Genomic DNA, 18723 nt, shown 5'->3' with positions numbered 1-18723 from the left:
CTCTGCATATACAAATGGCCAATTATGCTGAAGTGGCTTCAGTGAAATCTGCCTGCTTGTAAAGGATTGATCAGAACAAGACGAATTTTGAGATGGACAGATTCAAACATTTTAATGTTTTCTGTTGCTACAGTTCTCAAAGGCATCTAATTTGGTTTTGAGATAGTAAATCTCATTTAAGCCTTACAATACAAATGCAAATGAAGTTTGAAGTTAAGATAGTCTAAGCATTGTGCCTTTGATCTGTTTTCCTAGAACACAGGGACATACTGCTCTACTAGGTACCAGGCAGAATAATGACAGTGACAGAAAATTCTCCTAACATTCACTTAAATTTGATTATGAAGCAAGGAAAAAGAGGTAGAAACAGACCAAGCAAACCTATATTAAGGAATTGTGTATTGAAAAGATGCGTGTGTATTGGAGACTCTGTATCTTGGTCCTGCTGTGTAGGATCCCAGGCTGACACCCTACCAGGAGTTGTATAAACTCCATCAGGATGCAGCTCTGGGGGCTTACAAGCAGTAAGCAAGTTGTAAGAATAATTTGCAGAGTAAGCGTTAAGCCTATCTGACGTGGTAAACATAGACTGATCTGAACTGTCAAACACAGCAAACAAAGCAGACTGGTATCCAGAAATAGGCAGAACTAAAAAAAATATATTATTAAAATGGAAACAACAGTTAGTAGTGTGAGTTAGAAGACAATCCCAAAAGAAGGGGTTTGGTATTGGAGAATTGGATAAGAACCTATATTTGAGAATTTAAAATACAATTCTCATAAATTCATTTTCATCATTAGTGGTCAGTCACAGAAATAATCTGTGTATAATAGCATATGTACATGTGCAAAGGACATGAGGCAGGCATGCATTCTAAGATTCATTAAACATTCATTTACATGTCATGCTAGCTAGATTTGCATGGAGCACAGCGCTGTGTTGGCAAGCGTTATAGGCTGAATTGTATCATCCCCAGATGCATATGTTGAAGCCCTAATTCCCAGTGATCCTCTTTGGAAGGTGTCCTTATAAGGAGAGGAAACAGACACCTGGCATATGTTAGCACAGAGAAAAGACCACCGGAGGACAGAGGGAGAGGGCGGACAACTGTACGCCAAGAAGAGAGGTGTCAGAAGGCTCCAACTCTACCGGCCCCTTGATTTTGAACTTGCAGCCTCCAGAAGAATGAAAAAACACAATTCTGTCATTTAAGCAATGCAATCTGTTGTATTTTCTTACGGCAACCCTAGCAAACTTACAGAGCAAGTTAGGCTGGTAAAATGTGGCAGGAAGGAGGAAGCTGCTCTCTTCTGAATATCTGCCAAGGACCAGAGGAGCCCCAGCTCCGAAACTGAGGGAGTGGAGCAGCGGCAAACTAATCCAGTTAGGGTCACTCGGAAGTGACAGGGAACACAACCCACATACTTTAACAACTTCTGAGCTCTTTGATCTGGGGAGAAATAAATCCCCAAAGATATTCACCTATATGGAGAAAGGAATTTGCTTTATTTTTGTATTGAGTTGGAAGCATCTTGGGCCGTCAGGTGACAAGAGCAGGTGTCAGGCGGAAATGGCTCTAAAGATCTAGAGATACAGGACTGGGTGCTATTTTATAAGATTATTATTTTTTTTAATTTTCATAAAATATATATAACAATTTTATAATATCAAACATTGTGCAGTTTGCAAATATGTTCACAATGCTTTGTGACCTTCCATCATTGGCAGCAAGAACTCTGGAAACTATTAAACAATAATCCCCCCTTCCCCCTACCGTGGCAGGTGGTGACGCCTCTTACTTTCTGCTGCTATGAATTTGTCTATTCCAGGGACCTCATATAATTGGAATTATATAGTATTGCACAGGACTAATTTTTAAAGTCCTAGAAGTAAACAATGCCCCTAGAGAAACCTTGTAGGGGAGGAAAGAGGGAAGTAATGAACGACGTTAGGAAAAATCAAGGAAAAGGCCCAGTGGTCTGGCTTTCTCTCACTGTAATAATGCATGTTATCTTCCCCACTCCCCTTCCCTGACATCCCTTCCACATCCTCACCAGCACTTGTTATAGTCTGTCTTTTAATAATACCCATTCTAACAAATGTGAAGTGATATCTCAATGTAGCTTTAATGTACATTTCCCTGATGATTAATGATGTTGTGTACCCTTCTACCTACCTGCTGGGCATTTGAGTATCTACTTTGGGGGAAAAAAAATGTCTATTCTCATCCTTTGCGTACTTCTAAATTGAACTATTATTTTCCTGCTCTTGAGTTGAGTCCCTTGTATATATTGGATATTAACCTCTTATCACAGGTGGGGTCAGCAAACACTTCCTCCCATGCCATAGGTTGTCTTTCATTTTGCTAATTGTGCCTCTGGCTGTGCAGAAGCTTTTTGGTTTCATGTAGTCCCACTTATTTATGTTTGCTTTTGTCACTTGTGCTTTAGGTGTCACATCCAAAAAAAAATCACTGCCAACATCAACATCAAGAAGCTTTTCCCTGTGTTTTCTACTGAGAGTTTTATGGTTTCAAGTTGCACATGTATGTCTTCAATCCATTTAGAATTTCAGTATGGAGTGTCAGCTTTGCTCTGGTAATTAACTATATGTGAACTTTTTACATTTCTGGTATTTTTAGTAATGTACTTTAACTTTTTCTCATCGTTTATTTTTTTCCATGTATTTATATCTTGTGTCTTACAAGCATATGGTAGGCACTTTGAGACTGAAATCATATTTTACAATTTACCTTCCCATCACGCCTGGATCAATGTTTTGCACACATTAAGAAATCGATAAATGTTTTTTGTCCATTTGTTTTCTAGAAACTAGGGATGCAAGGGAAAATACACCAAAAGAAGGATAAAGAGTCCATTTCTTTGTTTGGCAATGTGACCATAACCAGGCCACTTAAAGTTTTTCTAGCCTTTTATTCCTGTGTCTGTTACATGAATATCTGATAATTTATAAGATTTTCAATTATGATTCTAGCCTGTTTTAGTTAATCTTACCGAAACACATTTTACAGGGTATTTTAAAACGCAACAAGTGTGTACTTCAACGATTCAGAATTGCACAAGTAAACACGCATTCAGATTATGCTTTCTTCCCTAATAGTCTATTCAACAAATTAAAGGTCAGAAGGACAGTATTATACTCTCAGCCTGATTCATGTTCTGTGAAAATGAAATATACTGACATCATATATTCTACTGGGACACATGATCTGTACCTATTTTCAGCCCATGGCTCTTCACACTCCATTGTTTAAAAATAGATCAGTTCTGAACTTTGGAGACAGGCTCGAAGGGCATTAACCTCTTTCTCCACAGTTAAGTTTGCCATTTTGCTCTAATCGAGTAAGTATAAATCTGATCATGTTAAAAATAGACCTTTTTACTTTTTACTTTGTACACATTCCAACAGGCTCTCATAAGCAAAGGGGTAGAGATCACAGAATTCTTCTAATTAATTTTTTAGTTTTAAATACACTGCCTGCTTTTGCTAATCAGTCCTATGATCCTAACATTTTAATGCCAAATTTTAATGCTAAGACATTGTCTCCAGAAAGCTGGCTGTTAAAATGAAGGAAGAACTTATCAGCAGATTGTTTGACTACATTCCAGAAGAAATGAGACATACGATAAGGCTGGGCTTATTGTCTCTCCTGTGTTTGGCTAACACCCTCTGAATGACCCCCTCATGGCCCTTACGCACAGTTATAATTGGCTATTGAAATTTTTGTCCCTAAGCCACAAGAGCCGTGAGAGCTGGGACTGTATCTTACTCTTCATTGAATCAGAGTAATACCAAAAATTAAATTTTACCGTGCACTTACTGTGTGCCTGATGCATTTCTAATTTTTTTATACTTTTTGTTCATTTAATCTTTATAACATCTCTATGAGGTAGTTATTATCACCATCATCCACATTCAAAAATGAGGAAAGTGAAATATATGCAAGTTACTAAAAAGCCCAAAGTCATACATACAGTAGGTTGTGGAGCTGGATTTAAATGGGGTTGGTGGAACCAGGGCCATGCACTTAACCTTGATCCAGCATAGCCCCTCCATAGTAGCTTCTCATTCATTGTTTGTTGTACAACTGAAAGATACACGTGACTATTAATGGCACTGAGAGTATTATAAAAGGGATTTAAACTGGATAGTTTAAAACAATTAAACTGGGTCTTCTTGAGCAGCTAGGGGAGAAGAGGAGCTTATTATAGGTGAATGGAAGCAGAAGAAAGAAAAGCTTTCTGTAACCAGAGCCAGGTCAAAGAACAACTGGAGTGCGGGGCGGTTTCCAGAGATTAATTTGGGCTTTGCAGATGCCTAATTTTGACTATATATAGCCATAGAGGAACTAGAGATTAAAGATTATAGATAATGAATATATAGATCATAAAATAATAGCTTTAATTCACAATGCCAAGCTTCTGAGTATCATCATAAAGACTTTTCTCAGAATATTATGGTTGTTCTGGTCCAAGTATTTTAGTTCACAGTGAAAAGATCACTTCTGAGAATGCTGACAGTTCTCACGGAGCCAATGTTCAAGTCATTATGGCCTAACCTGGGGATGGATGCACAACTTCATCTGCCACTCTGAATCTTCTCCAACCTGAGGTGGCTCCTACTTCAGTTTGGACAGGGAGACCAACAATGTTTGTTCCATGAGCCACCGACAACACTCCGGTAAGACTTGGTATAGAATAGAAAAAAAAAAAAAAAAAGGCATTTTTTGTCTATTCCATTGATCTTCCTGGGTTCTAGGAATTGGATGGAATATCTATTTACCTTCTATAATGATACTCTATTGAAATATCTCCTTCTCTGGGGCACCTGGGTGGCTCAGTCAGTTAAGCATCTGCTTGGGCTCAGATCATGATCTTAGGGTCCTGGGATTAAGTCCCATGTAAGGGTGTCTACTCGTGGGGAGCCTGCTTCTCCCTGTCTACCCTGCTCATGCTCTCTCTCACTATCTTTCTCTGTCTCTCAAGCAAATAAATAAAATCTAAAAAAAGAAAAAAAAAGAAATATTCTCTTCTTTTATCCTGACTGTAATAAATCACTACTGCAAATATCTAAAGTTTAAAAGAAAATAAAAACCAACCACAAGCAAAATAGGACCTTCTGGCTTATGGTATATACATAAAAATCACAATCACAGAGGAATCCAGCATCCTTTTGTTATACATGAGAATCCACATTTTCCATAGTATGATCAAAAGTGATACTAAGAATATTCTCTGGCCAGAGCACTTCATAGTTCTGGGCATCACTTTATATCCACATGAACACTACAGTTTTGTTGATAAAATGCTCTCTTTGAGCTCTAACAATCAATGATTCCTTGAGATTATTTTCAAGGTGTGACATCCAAACTTTCTTTGCATTTCTTTATCCAGTAAGTAGTTATTTATGAACTGAAGACTGAAGATATGGTGGAAATCAAGAAGGATAAAGTTCTTGCCTTTTTGGATCCCAGACAACACAGGGGTATGTACACAACTAAAAGGCTTATGTGATGGAGAAGGACTTCAAGAGAACTAATTTAGATAAACTTCTCAGGAAGACCTCTTTGAGGAGGTACCACTTTTATTGAAAGAGGAACAGTAGAATGAACCAGATATTTTTTAAAGGCATTTCAGCAATTTGTCTCCAACTTATGAAAAGATAAATCACCTAATTTATGCCACAGAAATGGAAATGGAAGAGTGCACTCAGTGAAGCAGTGTTTCTGTAGCATCCACTAATACAACTAATTTGCATATGTGTGGTATGAGATTTCTGTAAGAGCTTTCAAAGGTCATGCAAGTGAAATACTGCTACTTTACATCTTTGGGAGTCTTCATACTTAAAAGCATTCAGACACACTGAAAAAAAAAGCTGGGATATAAAAATGGATAAAATATTATAGGGCTTAATTGATCATGAATATAGAATGATTTTCACATTCCTTAACATTGCATTTTATATTTTTAAGCAATAGATCTTTTGCATATGTTTTTGAGAGGCTGAAGGTTTGACTTACCTTTCATTTCTATACATTCCTGAGTGCCCAGACTTGTGTTAGCAGAAATCATTCCTCTTTAGTATATATTAGCATCTCAAATTAGGCTACATATTTTCACAAAAATAAGCCTTCTGCACAATGAAGTATTTTAAGTTAAAAGTTTTGTCGCAATATAAAATGGTGGTTGACTCAACTTTGAATATATGATTAGCAATTATATATGGCATGCGTATGTGTATACTATGCAAATCTTGTATTTTTATCTTCTGTCCCAAAATACATATCAAATAATCCAGCTTTCCTCTTCTGAGTATTCTACTTTCTCTCATTTGACATTTATATCAATCACTCAATGTCTTCTATGTACCAGGCACTTTCTAGACACGAGGAGCACAGGAGTGAGCAAAATATGCCTTGGCCAAGTTGATGCCTTAACTTCTAAGTTAAAAAGATTTCCTGTGATCTACCACTGTGACTAATACAGTAAGTTCATAATACTCCAATTTATTATTATTTTTTTTTTCATAATACTCCAATTTAATAGGGAGGAAGATATATTGCTCACTGTTCTTACTGAACTTTTCTTCAGAAGACATGTCTGGCTTTTTAAGGTTCAAGTCTTATTTATTTAATTTAATTCTTTTTAATTAAATTTAATTATTTTTTTAGTGTTCAAAGATTCATTGTTTATGCACCCCACCCAGTGCTCCATGCAATACGTGCCCTCCTTACTACCCACTACCAGGACACTTCTTCAAGTTTTATTTAACAACTCTTGTTCTCTCACTGCTATGTGTCTTCTTACTTTCTTATCCTACTCATCTTATTTCCATTCTAATAAAGTCTTAACTCGGTATAATATAAAATGTATGCTTTTGCAGGGTTCTGATGCTAGATGAGCAAAAACTGAAAAGCAGAGAATAAATGGAAAACATCGTTTTCACCTTTTAAGGTGTTAAGTGTCTGAGCATTTAATCATGCTCAGATCTCTAATTCTATTAAGATCTCTAATTTTATTAAGTAGTCAGACAAATCTTATCTGTTTTTCAGCCATAGTTCTGTTAAAGGCTATTCACCCAGTAAATACTTACTGAGTTCCTACCATAACTGCCAAGAAAGATATAAAGATTAAGCCATCGTCTCCAGCCTCAAGAAGCTCACAGTTTTTTCTTTTTTTTTTTTTTTTTTTTTAAGATTTTATTTATCTATTTGAGAGACAAAGATCACGCGAGAGGCAGGCAGAGAGAGGAGGGAAGCGATTCCCTGCCAAGCAGGGAGCCTGATGCAGGGCTCAATCCCAAGACCCTGAGATCATGACCTAAGCCAAAGGCAGAGGCTTTAACCTGCTGAGCCACCCAGGCACCCCAAGAAGCTCATAGTCTTAAAAGAGACAAACAATAAACTGATAAGTGATAAGTACAATGTGCGAGACAGAGTGCTCAGGGGAAATTAATGAGGAAGTTCATGTGGAGTAAGAATGCCTGACAGGAAGTGGAATGTAAGCTGAGTTGGAAAAAGTGAAGGTAGAAGAGCATGAGGAAAAGCAATGAGGCAATTAGCAGCACATTTCTTTTCCCAGAAAGCTATGAACAATTTCTTGTTGATGAGGTATTAACGGAAAAAAGTAAATATGAAGGCAGGGCATCGAGCATCTCATAGGCCATGTCAAGGAGATTGGGCTTTTTCCTCTAGGGGATGGGAGATCATGATCAGGTTCTAGGAAGAGAGAACTGTCAAACTCATGTTTTCTATCAAGCAATATGGTGGCCGTGTGACGGTATGCATTTGAGTTAACTGAGGTCAAAGGCAGGGAGAACAGTTGTGAGTGCACTTCAGATGTTGAATTAAAAGATGCCGAAACCCTGAACTATGTTTTCTGAAAATATGAGGTAAACCACTGGTTATACTTTAGTGACTGAACAGTTGCAGGAGTTAAGGATATTGGACATATGGTCTCATATGGCTGTGGATGGGGTAAAAATGAAAAGTGCTTTTTTTTTCCATTGAAGATCAGAGTTAAGGTATTGTGTGGCAAGAGAAAGGGTAGTTAATAAAATACACATGATTAAGAAGGAGTTCTTGTAATCCCAATTTTATACTACACTGTACATTTTGAGCACAGAGGAATGCTTCTCACTTAAGCAAGCAACTTTAGGCCTTTTACACTCATTTTTCTTCTGGCTTTCTGTATTTCTTCAGTGACATTTTATGTTGGAATCCTAACATTTCTCTGTTTCTTTCTTTTAAAAAAAATATTTTATTTATGTATTTGACAGAGAGAAAGAGAGAGAGAGAGAGCACAAGGAGGGGAAAGTGGCAGAGGAAAAGGGAAAAACAGGCTCCCTGATGAGGGAGCCTGACATGGGGCTTGATCCCAGGACCCTGGGATCCTGATTTGAGCTGAAGGAAGACACTTAACCGACTGAACCACCAAGGTGCCCCTTTCCTGTTTCTTTGAAATATATCCTTAGTTTTATAGTGTCTTCCTGTCTTTTGATTTAGTCTTAATATCTGATACTATCTCTTGGATTATATTCGTCTCCCTGCTATGGCCTCTCCTGTCCTGTCTTTGAATCCCTCTGGGTCCTTGAGAACCCAGCTTGGTTCCAGTGTCCTGAGCTTCTGCCTTTTGGTGAAGGGGATTTGGATTTATTTATTATTATTATTTATTATTATTATTATTATTTTATTTATTGATTTTTTTAGGAAGGGAGAAAGTAGGGGAGGCACGAGTAGAGAGAGAATCTTAAGCAGGCTCCACACTCAGCACAGAGCCAACGCAGGGCTCCATCTCATAATCCTGAGATCATGACCTGAGCCAAAGTTGAGAGCCCTATGCTAAGTGAACTGAGCCACCCGGGGGCCCTAGGGGATTTAAATTCAAAACAAATTCTGTAATCCAACAAAGAGATAAAGCAAAACATATTGACAGTTTTTTTCTTAAACCCATTATTTTATTTTTAAAAATACAACAATAAATGAAGTTTGAATTGTGTTTCCTAAAGCAAAAAAGAAAAAAAATGATATTCTTATTTGAGGTATTTATAAAGAAAAGAAGCTAATCAACAGCAAATTTTGAGCTCCATTATTGGCAAGCTCTTAACTGATAATTCAAGGCTCAAAACAAAACAAAACAGAACAGAACAAAAAAAATGAATAACCTTTAGGGACTGCAGAAGCTTAGGAATGGATATAAATGGTGAGGATTTTAGTTGCAATGAAAATATTTACTGAGCATTTAATATATGCTACATGTACTAAGAATTTCAAGAAAAATTTAAACTATAAAGAAGTCTTTGCTTTTAAGGAACTTTCAAGCGAAAATGGAGAAAACAAATAAGAAACACTAATGATAGAAGAGACAGGAATGGACAAAGAGCACACACGTGTTGTGGACTCAGTGCATTAGGGGTCAGAGAAAAGAGTGATGAAATCTAGGCTGGGAAAAAAAGAAGTTGTAAATAAAGAAATATTTGAACTAGATTTTGCTAACAGATGACAGACATTTCTGAAAAACATATGATGCAAGGTGAGAAATTATAATTGATTTCTGCAAAACAGCAAGTTGCACAGTTTGGCGTTAGACTACTTTGGAACACGTAGAGCAGCAGGGAGAATAAAGCTGGAAATTTAGCTGAGATTGGAGCACAGAAGGGCTGGAATATGAGCCTAGGGAGGCTAAATTTGATATAATTTTATATGTAAAGAGTGAAAGTTTCTCAGCAGAAAAATGAGTAGCTCGTACATATGAAAAGAAAAAAAAAATTAATCTGACATCGATGTTTTAAATGGTAGTTAGAGAAAATGGTCCAGAGGCTGGAAGGCAAACGGAGGAGACAGCTCTAACTGTCCGTGTGAGAAGACTAGGGTCAGGACAATGGCCGTGGGGAAGGAAACAGGGTGCAGGTGTGGGGTGGGCTGTCACACTGAACTGTCAGCATTTGGCAATTGACTGGACAGGCAGAGCAGAAAAAGATAAAAAAAAATAGACTACAATTTTACATTCCAAATAATTTGAGAGAATGACTAAAACATTTACTGAGAGACTTCAAAAGAAAAATGGTTTAGTAAAAAAAAAAAAAAAAGGTTTAGTAATGGAAGATAATGACTGTATTACTTAGTTTACTATATATATGGAGTCAAGGGAAAACCATGTAGATTTTAAGAAAACAGTGTTATTGGTGAGAACTTGGAGCTCAAAATTTATAGAATTAAGGTGCAAAAAGATATAAAAAATAAAAAAACTAAAGAACAAATTCAGAAATGCAAAATGAAAAGCCAAAGGCTTAGTAATGGTTCAGTGCTAAGGAAGCCCAAAAAAGAGATTCAGGATGTGTGTTTTGTTAACAGTTTAAAAGGACCACCAAGGACTCAAAGACAAAGGCTTTGTGATGAGTAAGAGATCATGGATAGTTTTCAAGGAAACAACTATGGTAAAGAAGTGGCAATCAAACCACACAATGTAATGATTACACAGAACGCATTCATAGTGTAAGAAGGTTGGTAGTAAAAGAAAGAAGGGAAAGAAAAGCAGTGTGAGAAATATGCACAATCGTGCCAGTATTCTTTTGGTCTAGGAGTGACCAGAACATTCCCATGGGCAGAGAGAAGCCTTCTAGGGAGGTACAGATGTAAAGAAGCTATAAGGCAAACAGGTGATTATTGACATTGAAGTGTTTTAATGAGGAGATAGGAGAAATTAATTACTTGCAACAGCTCAGGTCAGTCTGTAATCAGGGTCTAAGTTAACAAACAGGTGAAGTGAACATGGGAAGAGATGAGAAACCAAAACGAATAGTTCAATAAACACGAGAGGAATGAGTGAAAGATACAGACAATGAAGACAGATGAAGGAACTCTGGTAACCACAGATATGGAAAATAAAACCATTCTGACAATCATGATCATAAGAACAATTTTTACCCCCCCAACAATTAAAAGTCTTTATACAGGAGGGGCGCCTGGGTGGCTCAGTGGGTTAAGCCGCTGCCTTCAGCTCAGGTCATGATCTCGGGGTCCTGGGATCGAGTCCCGCATCGGGCTCCCTGCTTGGCGGGGAGCCTGCTTCCTCCTCTCTCTCTCTCTCTGCCTGCCTCTCTGCCTACTTGTGATCTTTGTCTGTCAAATAAATGAATAAAATCTTAAAAAAAAAAAATTAAAAAAAAAAGTCTTTATACAGGAGATCATAGGGGAGAATAAAGGCACAAAACATGTGTCAACATTTAGTTCTGACTTTTCCTCTGAGTAGTGTCATAACACGGCCTTGAAGATGTGCCATGAAAAGAGAAAATAAACCATGACCTTGTACCATGGAGATCGAATCGAAGACTGTCCATCTTACCTCTCTCAGAGGATCGTTGAGTTCACTGAGAATGTTCTCCTCATCAAAGATTTTGCCTTGGTATCTGTGTTCGTAGTAGTCGTGTATCTTCTGACGCATATCTGCTGGCAGCTTATGGAAGGACATATATTGTTCCACTTGCTTATACTGTAGGGAGAGGAAAAAGGAAATTAGAAAACATTGTTAGGCTGTATGAGAAATCATCACGTTACCTTGTTGTGCTAAATTCAATAACAGTTGAATAACAGTAACCAAAAGAAGAAATCCTTTGGGGGAAGGAACTAATGTACTAGGATGTAATGCATCTACTGTGTGTCACATACTCTGCGAGGGATTTAGTAGATAAGCATTTCCTGTGGAGAACTGAGATGTGGAGGGGCATCAAAGGAGTTCAGAGTGAATTCAAGGGTGTCACCCCAGAAAAGCCAGTAAGGAGACAAAAAAAAAAAAACAAAACAACCATGATTTCACTTTTTTGAAACCTTTTTTTTTTTTATTTCGCTGCTTTCTAAAAGAAGTATCATGTTGATGTTTGGCCCCTCATCTGGATATAGAATTTCTTAAGATTGGGTAGAACAAGAAGTTTTATCTTAGACCTTTTAGCAAAAGATCAGACCTAATTAAAATTTGAATTTAGTGACAGAGAGCTTGGCAGCTGTTTTGAAGTCATAGATACTCAAGCAACACAGATGGCCTGAAAAGGGAGAGAATATGCCACCCTTCAGTTTAGGACTTAAAGAGTATCAGGGTGAGAGGCCAGATCCACGAAATTTTACAGCCAAAGTTAACTTAGACGTTTAAGTTTATTAAACCAAATAGGGTTTTTTTTTTTTTATCTTAAAATATTTTATTTATTTATTTGACAGACAGAGATCACAAGCAGGCAGAGGCAGGCAGAGAGAGAGGAGGAAGCAGGCTCCCTGCCGAGCAGAGAGCCCGATGCGGGGCTCGATCCCAGGACCCTGAGATCATGACCTGAGCCGAAGGCAAAGGTTTTAACCCGCTGAGCCACCCAGGCACCCCTAACCAAATAGTTCTTAAGCTTAATTGTTGATAAAACTTGGGGTGAATTTGACTTTGGGAATGCAGATTTTCAGGCTTAACTCCAGAGATTGATTCCCATGATGTATCTGTTTTTGTGAATTCACACATATACTTATACACACAAATACACATATGCACTTTGAAAATAAATCTCTGGTATTCAAACAGGAGCATGGACATTAGCTGGTAACTTATTATAAGAGAATTTCAGCCTTTACTCCAGACCTATGAAATCAGTCTACATCTTAAAAAAAAATTCTCAGATGACCCATACACATTTAACTTTGAGAAACACTCCCTTGGTGTTGTAAATGTAGGTAGTCATGGGACCATACTTTGAAACAATTATTCAGAGCCGCCCAAATGAGTTTCATTGCATAGATGATAAAAATTGAATACAAGTAAAAAAAGTAGCTAATAAAACTGGATAAACATACTGGAATAAGATTTTTCCCTTAAAAAATATATTTGATGTATTTTGGAGAACACATGGAAATTTTTTCCCCTCACATCTTTTCCTGATGACTTAGAGGTCTCCCAACTCCTTGTCCATAATTAGTGTAATTGTAATTGGTACTTAATAATGCTTACCTCTAGTCAGAAACAGCAGCCCATCGTATTTGTTCAATTTTTTTGTCCTTTCACATAACATTCCTATTTTTAAGACATTCCCTTTTGGAGATTAGTGTTCTTAAAGGAAATACAACTTTGTCATGAGACTTCCTTTATTTGGTCACCAGACTGTCCCCCAAGTATTTAAAGCCTGCAGCCTATATATATCTGTCTCGGAAGCAACTTGATTATGATTTAAGCACTTTAAATTTAGACAGCGATGCTTTCACTGTCATTGTGTGTAAGTGGCTTCTAGCATGTACTTGAGAAGGATAGGTTAATTTTTCCTGAAGAGCTCAGAATCTATATGCCTACTTAATCTTGGTAACCCACTTCTAGAGACCTGGGATTCAATCTGTTTGATCCCTCATGCGGCCATAAGAAAGAAGCTTCATAAGAAGAAGTCCATAAGAAAGCAGCTTCAGTGACCTCTAGAAGACTACTGTGTAGGATAATGTTGATTTGCAGCTGGACTGAAAAAGCGCTATCTTTATTTCTAGAGACATCCATGCATCTGATTTTTTTCTCTTAGTCAAAAAGAGGGCAGTGGAATATCTGATGTATTGTTTAGGGTCTGACAGTTCACCGGAAATCCCAAGTTTAAATTTTGCACTAATGCTTTGCAACTAGATTATCTGGTTTGATTATTCTGGCTTGACTTTTTTTTTTTTTTTTAAAGATTTTATCTTTAGATAAACAGATAGACAGAGACAGAGACAGACGGAGAAGCAGGCTCCTTGTGGAGCAGGAACTCAATCCCAGGACCCTGAGATCACGACCTGAGCCAAAGGCCGACATTTAACTGACTGAGACACCCAGGTGCCCAACTTGCTTGCCTATTTAAAAAGCCACTGAAAGCTTTGTTGCTGAGTTCCCCACACCCCCCAAAACCAAGGCTCCTTATGCATACTTTGGTGGATCAAGCTGGAAACTCAGCATGTTCCACTTGCCTAAAGATTGAGTCCACAGGGTGCTCATCTTGGGGAAGGGCTCTTGGGCCTCTGATGCAAGTCTGCATTCTCTTCCTCCAAAGCACTATCCTTTGCCTCATAGGAATGAAGTCTGGTGAATCCTATTAAATAGTCAAACTTGGGAAAACAATGAAACAGCTTAAGAGTACAGAACTGCGGGGCGCCTGGGTGGCTCAGTGAGTTAAATCCTTTGCCTTGAGCTCAGGTCATGATCCCAGGGCCCTGCTGAGCAGAAAGCCTGCTTCCTCCTCTCTGTTTGCCTGCCTCTCTGACTACTTGTGATCTCTGTCTGTCTGATAAACTGAAAAAAAAAAAAAAAAAAGAGTACAGGACTGCCACAGTTTTGACACTTACTGCATTGATGAAAGGCCTTTCAGTTCTGGAAAATAAAGGATTCAACTTTCTTCAGGACCAGTAGGGTCATCTAATCTCTGTTTATTTTTCTCAAAATGAAAACAAAACAAACACAAAACAAACAAAACAAAACAAAAAACTGCTTGCTCAAACACTGCTTGAACTGGTGAGAATCTTTAACTTAAACCAGGATACTAAGCTCTAGATTTCTCTGTTCTTTGCAAACATGTCAGTAGGTATGGGAGACAGCATTAAAAGTCAGTAGTATTTCAATTCATTTTTATGAAATCTGTGCCTATGGGCAAGGGCCTGCTCATCTAGAGAAACAATCTACTTATGTCTATCTTGAATTAGAAAATGAATCCTTGATTAGCTAAATACAAATGTTACATATAAAGTTATTTTATTTTTATGGAAAGTCAGGATTTGTGGAATACAGTTTTTTTCCTCATATGAATCATTTAATCCCCTTAGACTTGAGTTTACTAACCTGCAGTAAAAGAGTATTTCACCAAATGATCTTCTTTGTTCTTTCAGACTAAAGCTCTTGTTATTTAATCATGCTGAGTTCAATTTGATTTTTGAGCCCATATTACATATTTTAAAACAATCGATTTAGAGTAATTATTGATCTAACAAGTATTAACTGATTGCTGTTAGGAATTAGAGGAGTGTTTCTCCAGGTGCAGTTACAATGCAGATAAACCATCAGTTTCACTGGGGAGCTTGTCAGAAATGCACATTTGAAGTTTTCACCCCCAGACCTATAGAATCAGAAACTCTGAATTAGAAATTCTAGCAGTGTTTTAATAGGTCTTCCCTACACTAAAATATCAGAACCCCTTCTATATGCCAAGGACTATGTTATCTTAGGACATAAAGAAGCACATTTGAGTGAGAGTAGGGGACAGAAAGGAAATTCAGTTTTGATAAGTTAAGTTTAAGAGGCCCATGACACATCTTAATGCTTATATGTAGGTCAGGCACTTAGAAGAAAAAATATATACACAGTCAGTGACTAAGAGATCACTAAGGGATAACGTGTCAAATAAAGAGATTAAAAAAAAAAGTGGAAGCTACATTGTAAAAGCAGTTGAGTCATGGAAATTGATCAAGTTAAGGGAACTGAGATTAGCCAGCCCAATGTGACAGAACCAAAAAAAAACTCGACTCAAAGTGAAGAAGGATAAAGTTTCAAGGGGCAGGAGGTACTCAAAAGAAGTATATTCTAAGAAAAGAGGTATTGCACCATAACCAGCGAATTTGGGAATTAGGTAATGATCTTTGTTAGAACACAACACGTATGGAAAACAGGGGCTACTTCTTTTTGTCTGTTTCCCTCATACCTAACAAGACTTGCAAAATGAATGAAAATATGACCTGCCTGTGATCTGAAGAATAAAAATGATAAATTCCTTTTGAAAAAGACACCTAGTGGTAGGTGGATAATGGAATAAACTAGGTGTTGAAAGTTACATATAAGATGACAAATTTTAAAAAATGATGAAATGGAAAAGTTTCTGCTAATTGTAGACTATGATATGCAAAAGATGATACATTTAATAGTCACTAATGAAGAGACTTTTGAAAAACAAAGATGCAAATATAATTCTTTCTTGAATATATAAAATCAAAAGTTCATCCCATCAGATCTAAAAGACTGTATAGGTGCCTCAGTGGTACAGTTGGTTAAGCATTTGATTCTTGGCTTCAGCTCAGGTTGTGATCTCAGGTTTTGGGCTCTGCACTGAGTAAGTACACTCTCTCTCTCCTTCTCCCTCTGCCTTCCCCCTTCTAAAATAAATAAACACATCTTGAAAAATATTTAAAAAGATGAATATCATTACCATTTAAAATTCTAATGTACTTTTATTTTCCAAAAATTTTCTGTGCAATTAAAATGACATAAAAAATCATGCATTAACATACTAATGAGATCTAATATAAATAATGAGGACAACATTCCATTATAAAACTCACTCCTCCCATGTTATCACTTTCAAAAAGTGTTATGTCTATATCACTAAGTAATGTACTTCTGTTTCTATTTCTTATGTGGCTTAATTAGAGACAACATTTATTGACTTTTTGCCATAGAAAATGGTAAAATCATGAACAGCCCCCATATCTTCTCACCTTCTCTCTCATTCTGCAATTGTGTCACCAGTGTTAATTCTTCCCTTGGTCTCCTTTGTAACTTTACATAACATAATTATATCTTTCCTTCTTGTTCAGAGAACTCAAGACAAGTTTACCATAAGAAATGTAACAAACTCATTATTTCATTTCTATTTTTTAACTTTTGTCATCTCTTCTTTTACAATATAAAGGTGGACTGTAATTTTGTACATGCTGTTAAACCTACCAAACCATACAGTGTTTGCATTACCACAATGACAAGTGCAGCATTTCATGGCATTTCCTTTGGTTTTGTGGATTTTTTTTCCAATTTATTTATTTTCAGAAAAACAGTATTCATTATTTTTCACCACACCCAGTGCTCCATGCAAGCCGTGCCCTCTATAATACCCACCACCTGGTACCCCAACCTCCCACCCCCCCGCCATTTCAAACCCCTCAGATTGTTTTTCAGAGTCCATAGTCTCTCATGGTTCACCTCCCATTCCAATTTACCCAAATTCCCTTCTCCTCTCTAATGCCCCTTGTCCTCCATGCTATTTGTTATGCTCCACAAATAAGTGAAACCATATGATAATTGACTCTCTCTGCTTGACTTATTTCACTCAGCATAATCTCTGCCAGTCCCGTCCATGTTGCTACAAAAGTTGGGTATTCATCCTTTATGATGGAGGCATAATACTCCATAGTGTATATGGACTACATCTTCCTTATCCATTCATCCGTTGAAGGGCATCTTGGTTCTTTCCATAGTTTGACGACCGTGGCCATTGCTGCTATAAACATTGGGGTACAGATGGCCCTTCTTTTCACGACTTCTGTGTCTTTGGGGTAAATACCCAGGAGTGCAATTGCAGGGTCATAGGGAAGCTCTATTTTTAATTTCTTGAGGAATCTCCACACTGTTCTCCAAAGAGGCTGTACCAACTTGCATTCCCACCAACAGTGTAAGAGGGTTCCCCTTTCTCCACATCCCCTCCAACACATGTTGTTTCCTGTTTTGTTAATTTTGGCCATTCTAACTGGTGTAAGGTGATATCTCAAAAATGATGAACATTTTTTCATGTGTCTGATAGACATTTGTATGTCTTGATTGGATAAGTGTCTGTTCATATCTTCTGCCCATTTTTTGATGTGTTTGCCTGTTTCGTGTATGTTGAGTTTGAGGAGTTCATTATAGATCCTGGATATTAACCTTTTGTCTGTACTGTCATTTGCAAATATCTTCTCCCATTCCGTGGGTTGCTTCTTTGTTTTTTTGACTGTTTCCTTTGCTGTGCAGAAGCTTTTGATTTTGATGAAGTCCCAAAAGTTCATCTTTGCTTTTTTTTCCTTTGCCTTTGGAGACATATCTTGAAAGAAGTTGCTGTGGCTGATATCAAAGAGATTACTGCCTATGTTCTCCTCTAGGATTCTGATGGATTCCTATCTCATGTTGAGGTCTTTTATCCATTTTGAGTTTATCTTTGTGTACGGTGTAAGAGAATGGTCGAGTTTCATTCTTCTACATATAGCTGTCTAGTTTTCCCAGCACCATTTATTGAAGAGACTTTTTTCCACTGTATATTTTTTCCTGTTTTGTCGAAGATTAATTGACCATAGAGTTGAGGGTCCATATCTGGGCTCTCTACTCTGTGCCACTGGTCTATGTGTCTGTTTTTATGCCAGTACCATGCTGTCTTGGTCATCACAGCTTTGTAATAAAGCTTGAAATTAAGTAACGTGATGCCGCCAGCTTTATTTTTGTTCTTCAACATTTCCTTAGCGATTCGAGGTCTCTTCTGATTCCATACAAATTTTAGGATTATTTGCTCCAGCTCTTTGAAGAATGCCGGTGGAATTTTGATCGGAATGGCATTAAAAGTATAGATTGCTCTAGGTAGTATAGACATTTTAACAATGTTTATTGTTCCGATCCAAGAGCATGGAATGGTCTTCCATCTACTTGTGTCTTCTTCAGTTTCTTTCATGAGTGTTCTGTAGTTCCTCAAGTACATATTCTTTACCTCTTTGGTTAGGTTTATTCCCAGGTATCTTCTGGTTCTTGGTGCTATAGTAAATGGAATCGATTCTCTAATTTCCCTTTCTGTATTTTCATTGTTAGTGTATAAGAAAGCCACTGATTTCTGCACATTGACTTTGTATCCTGCCACGTTGCTGAATTGCTGTATGAGTTCTAGTAGTTTGCGGGTGGAGTCTTTTGGGTTTTCCATATAAAGAATCATGTCATCTGCGAAGA

The 18723-nt window shown here is 37.4% G+C and overlaps 1 protein-coding gene across 1 annotated transcript in view; it reads right to left on the bottom strand.

The window, feature by feature from the left end:
• HCN1 (hyperpolarization activated cyclic nucleotide gated potassium channel 1) overlaps positions 1–18723 on the bottom strand; it is a 405582-nt gene that overhangs the window by 62281 nt on the left and 324578 nt on the right. The window contains exon 5 of the mRNA XM_044232186.1: positions 11365–11511. Coding sequence (XP_044088121.1) covers positions 11365–11511 — 147 coding nt within the window. The remainder of the gene's footprint in view (positions 1–11364; positions 11512–18723) is intronic.

Source organism: Neovison vison, chromosome 1 (assembly GCF_020171115.1).
Source record: "Neovison vison isolate M4711 chromosome 1, ASM_NN_V1, whole genome shotgun sequence".
In the NCBI taxonomy this organism is placed as follows: Eukaryota; Metazoa; Chordata; class Mammalia; order Carnivora; family Mustelidae; genus Neogale; species Neogale vison.
The sequence above is the reverse complement of the archived record's forward strand: the minus strand, read 5'-3'. Positions and strand labels throughout refer to the sequence as shown.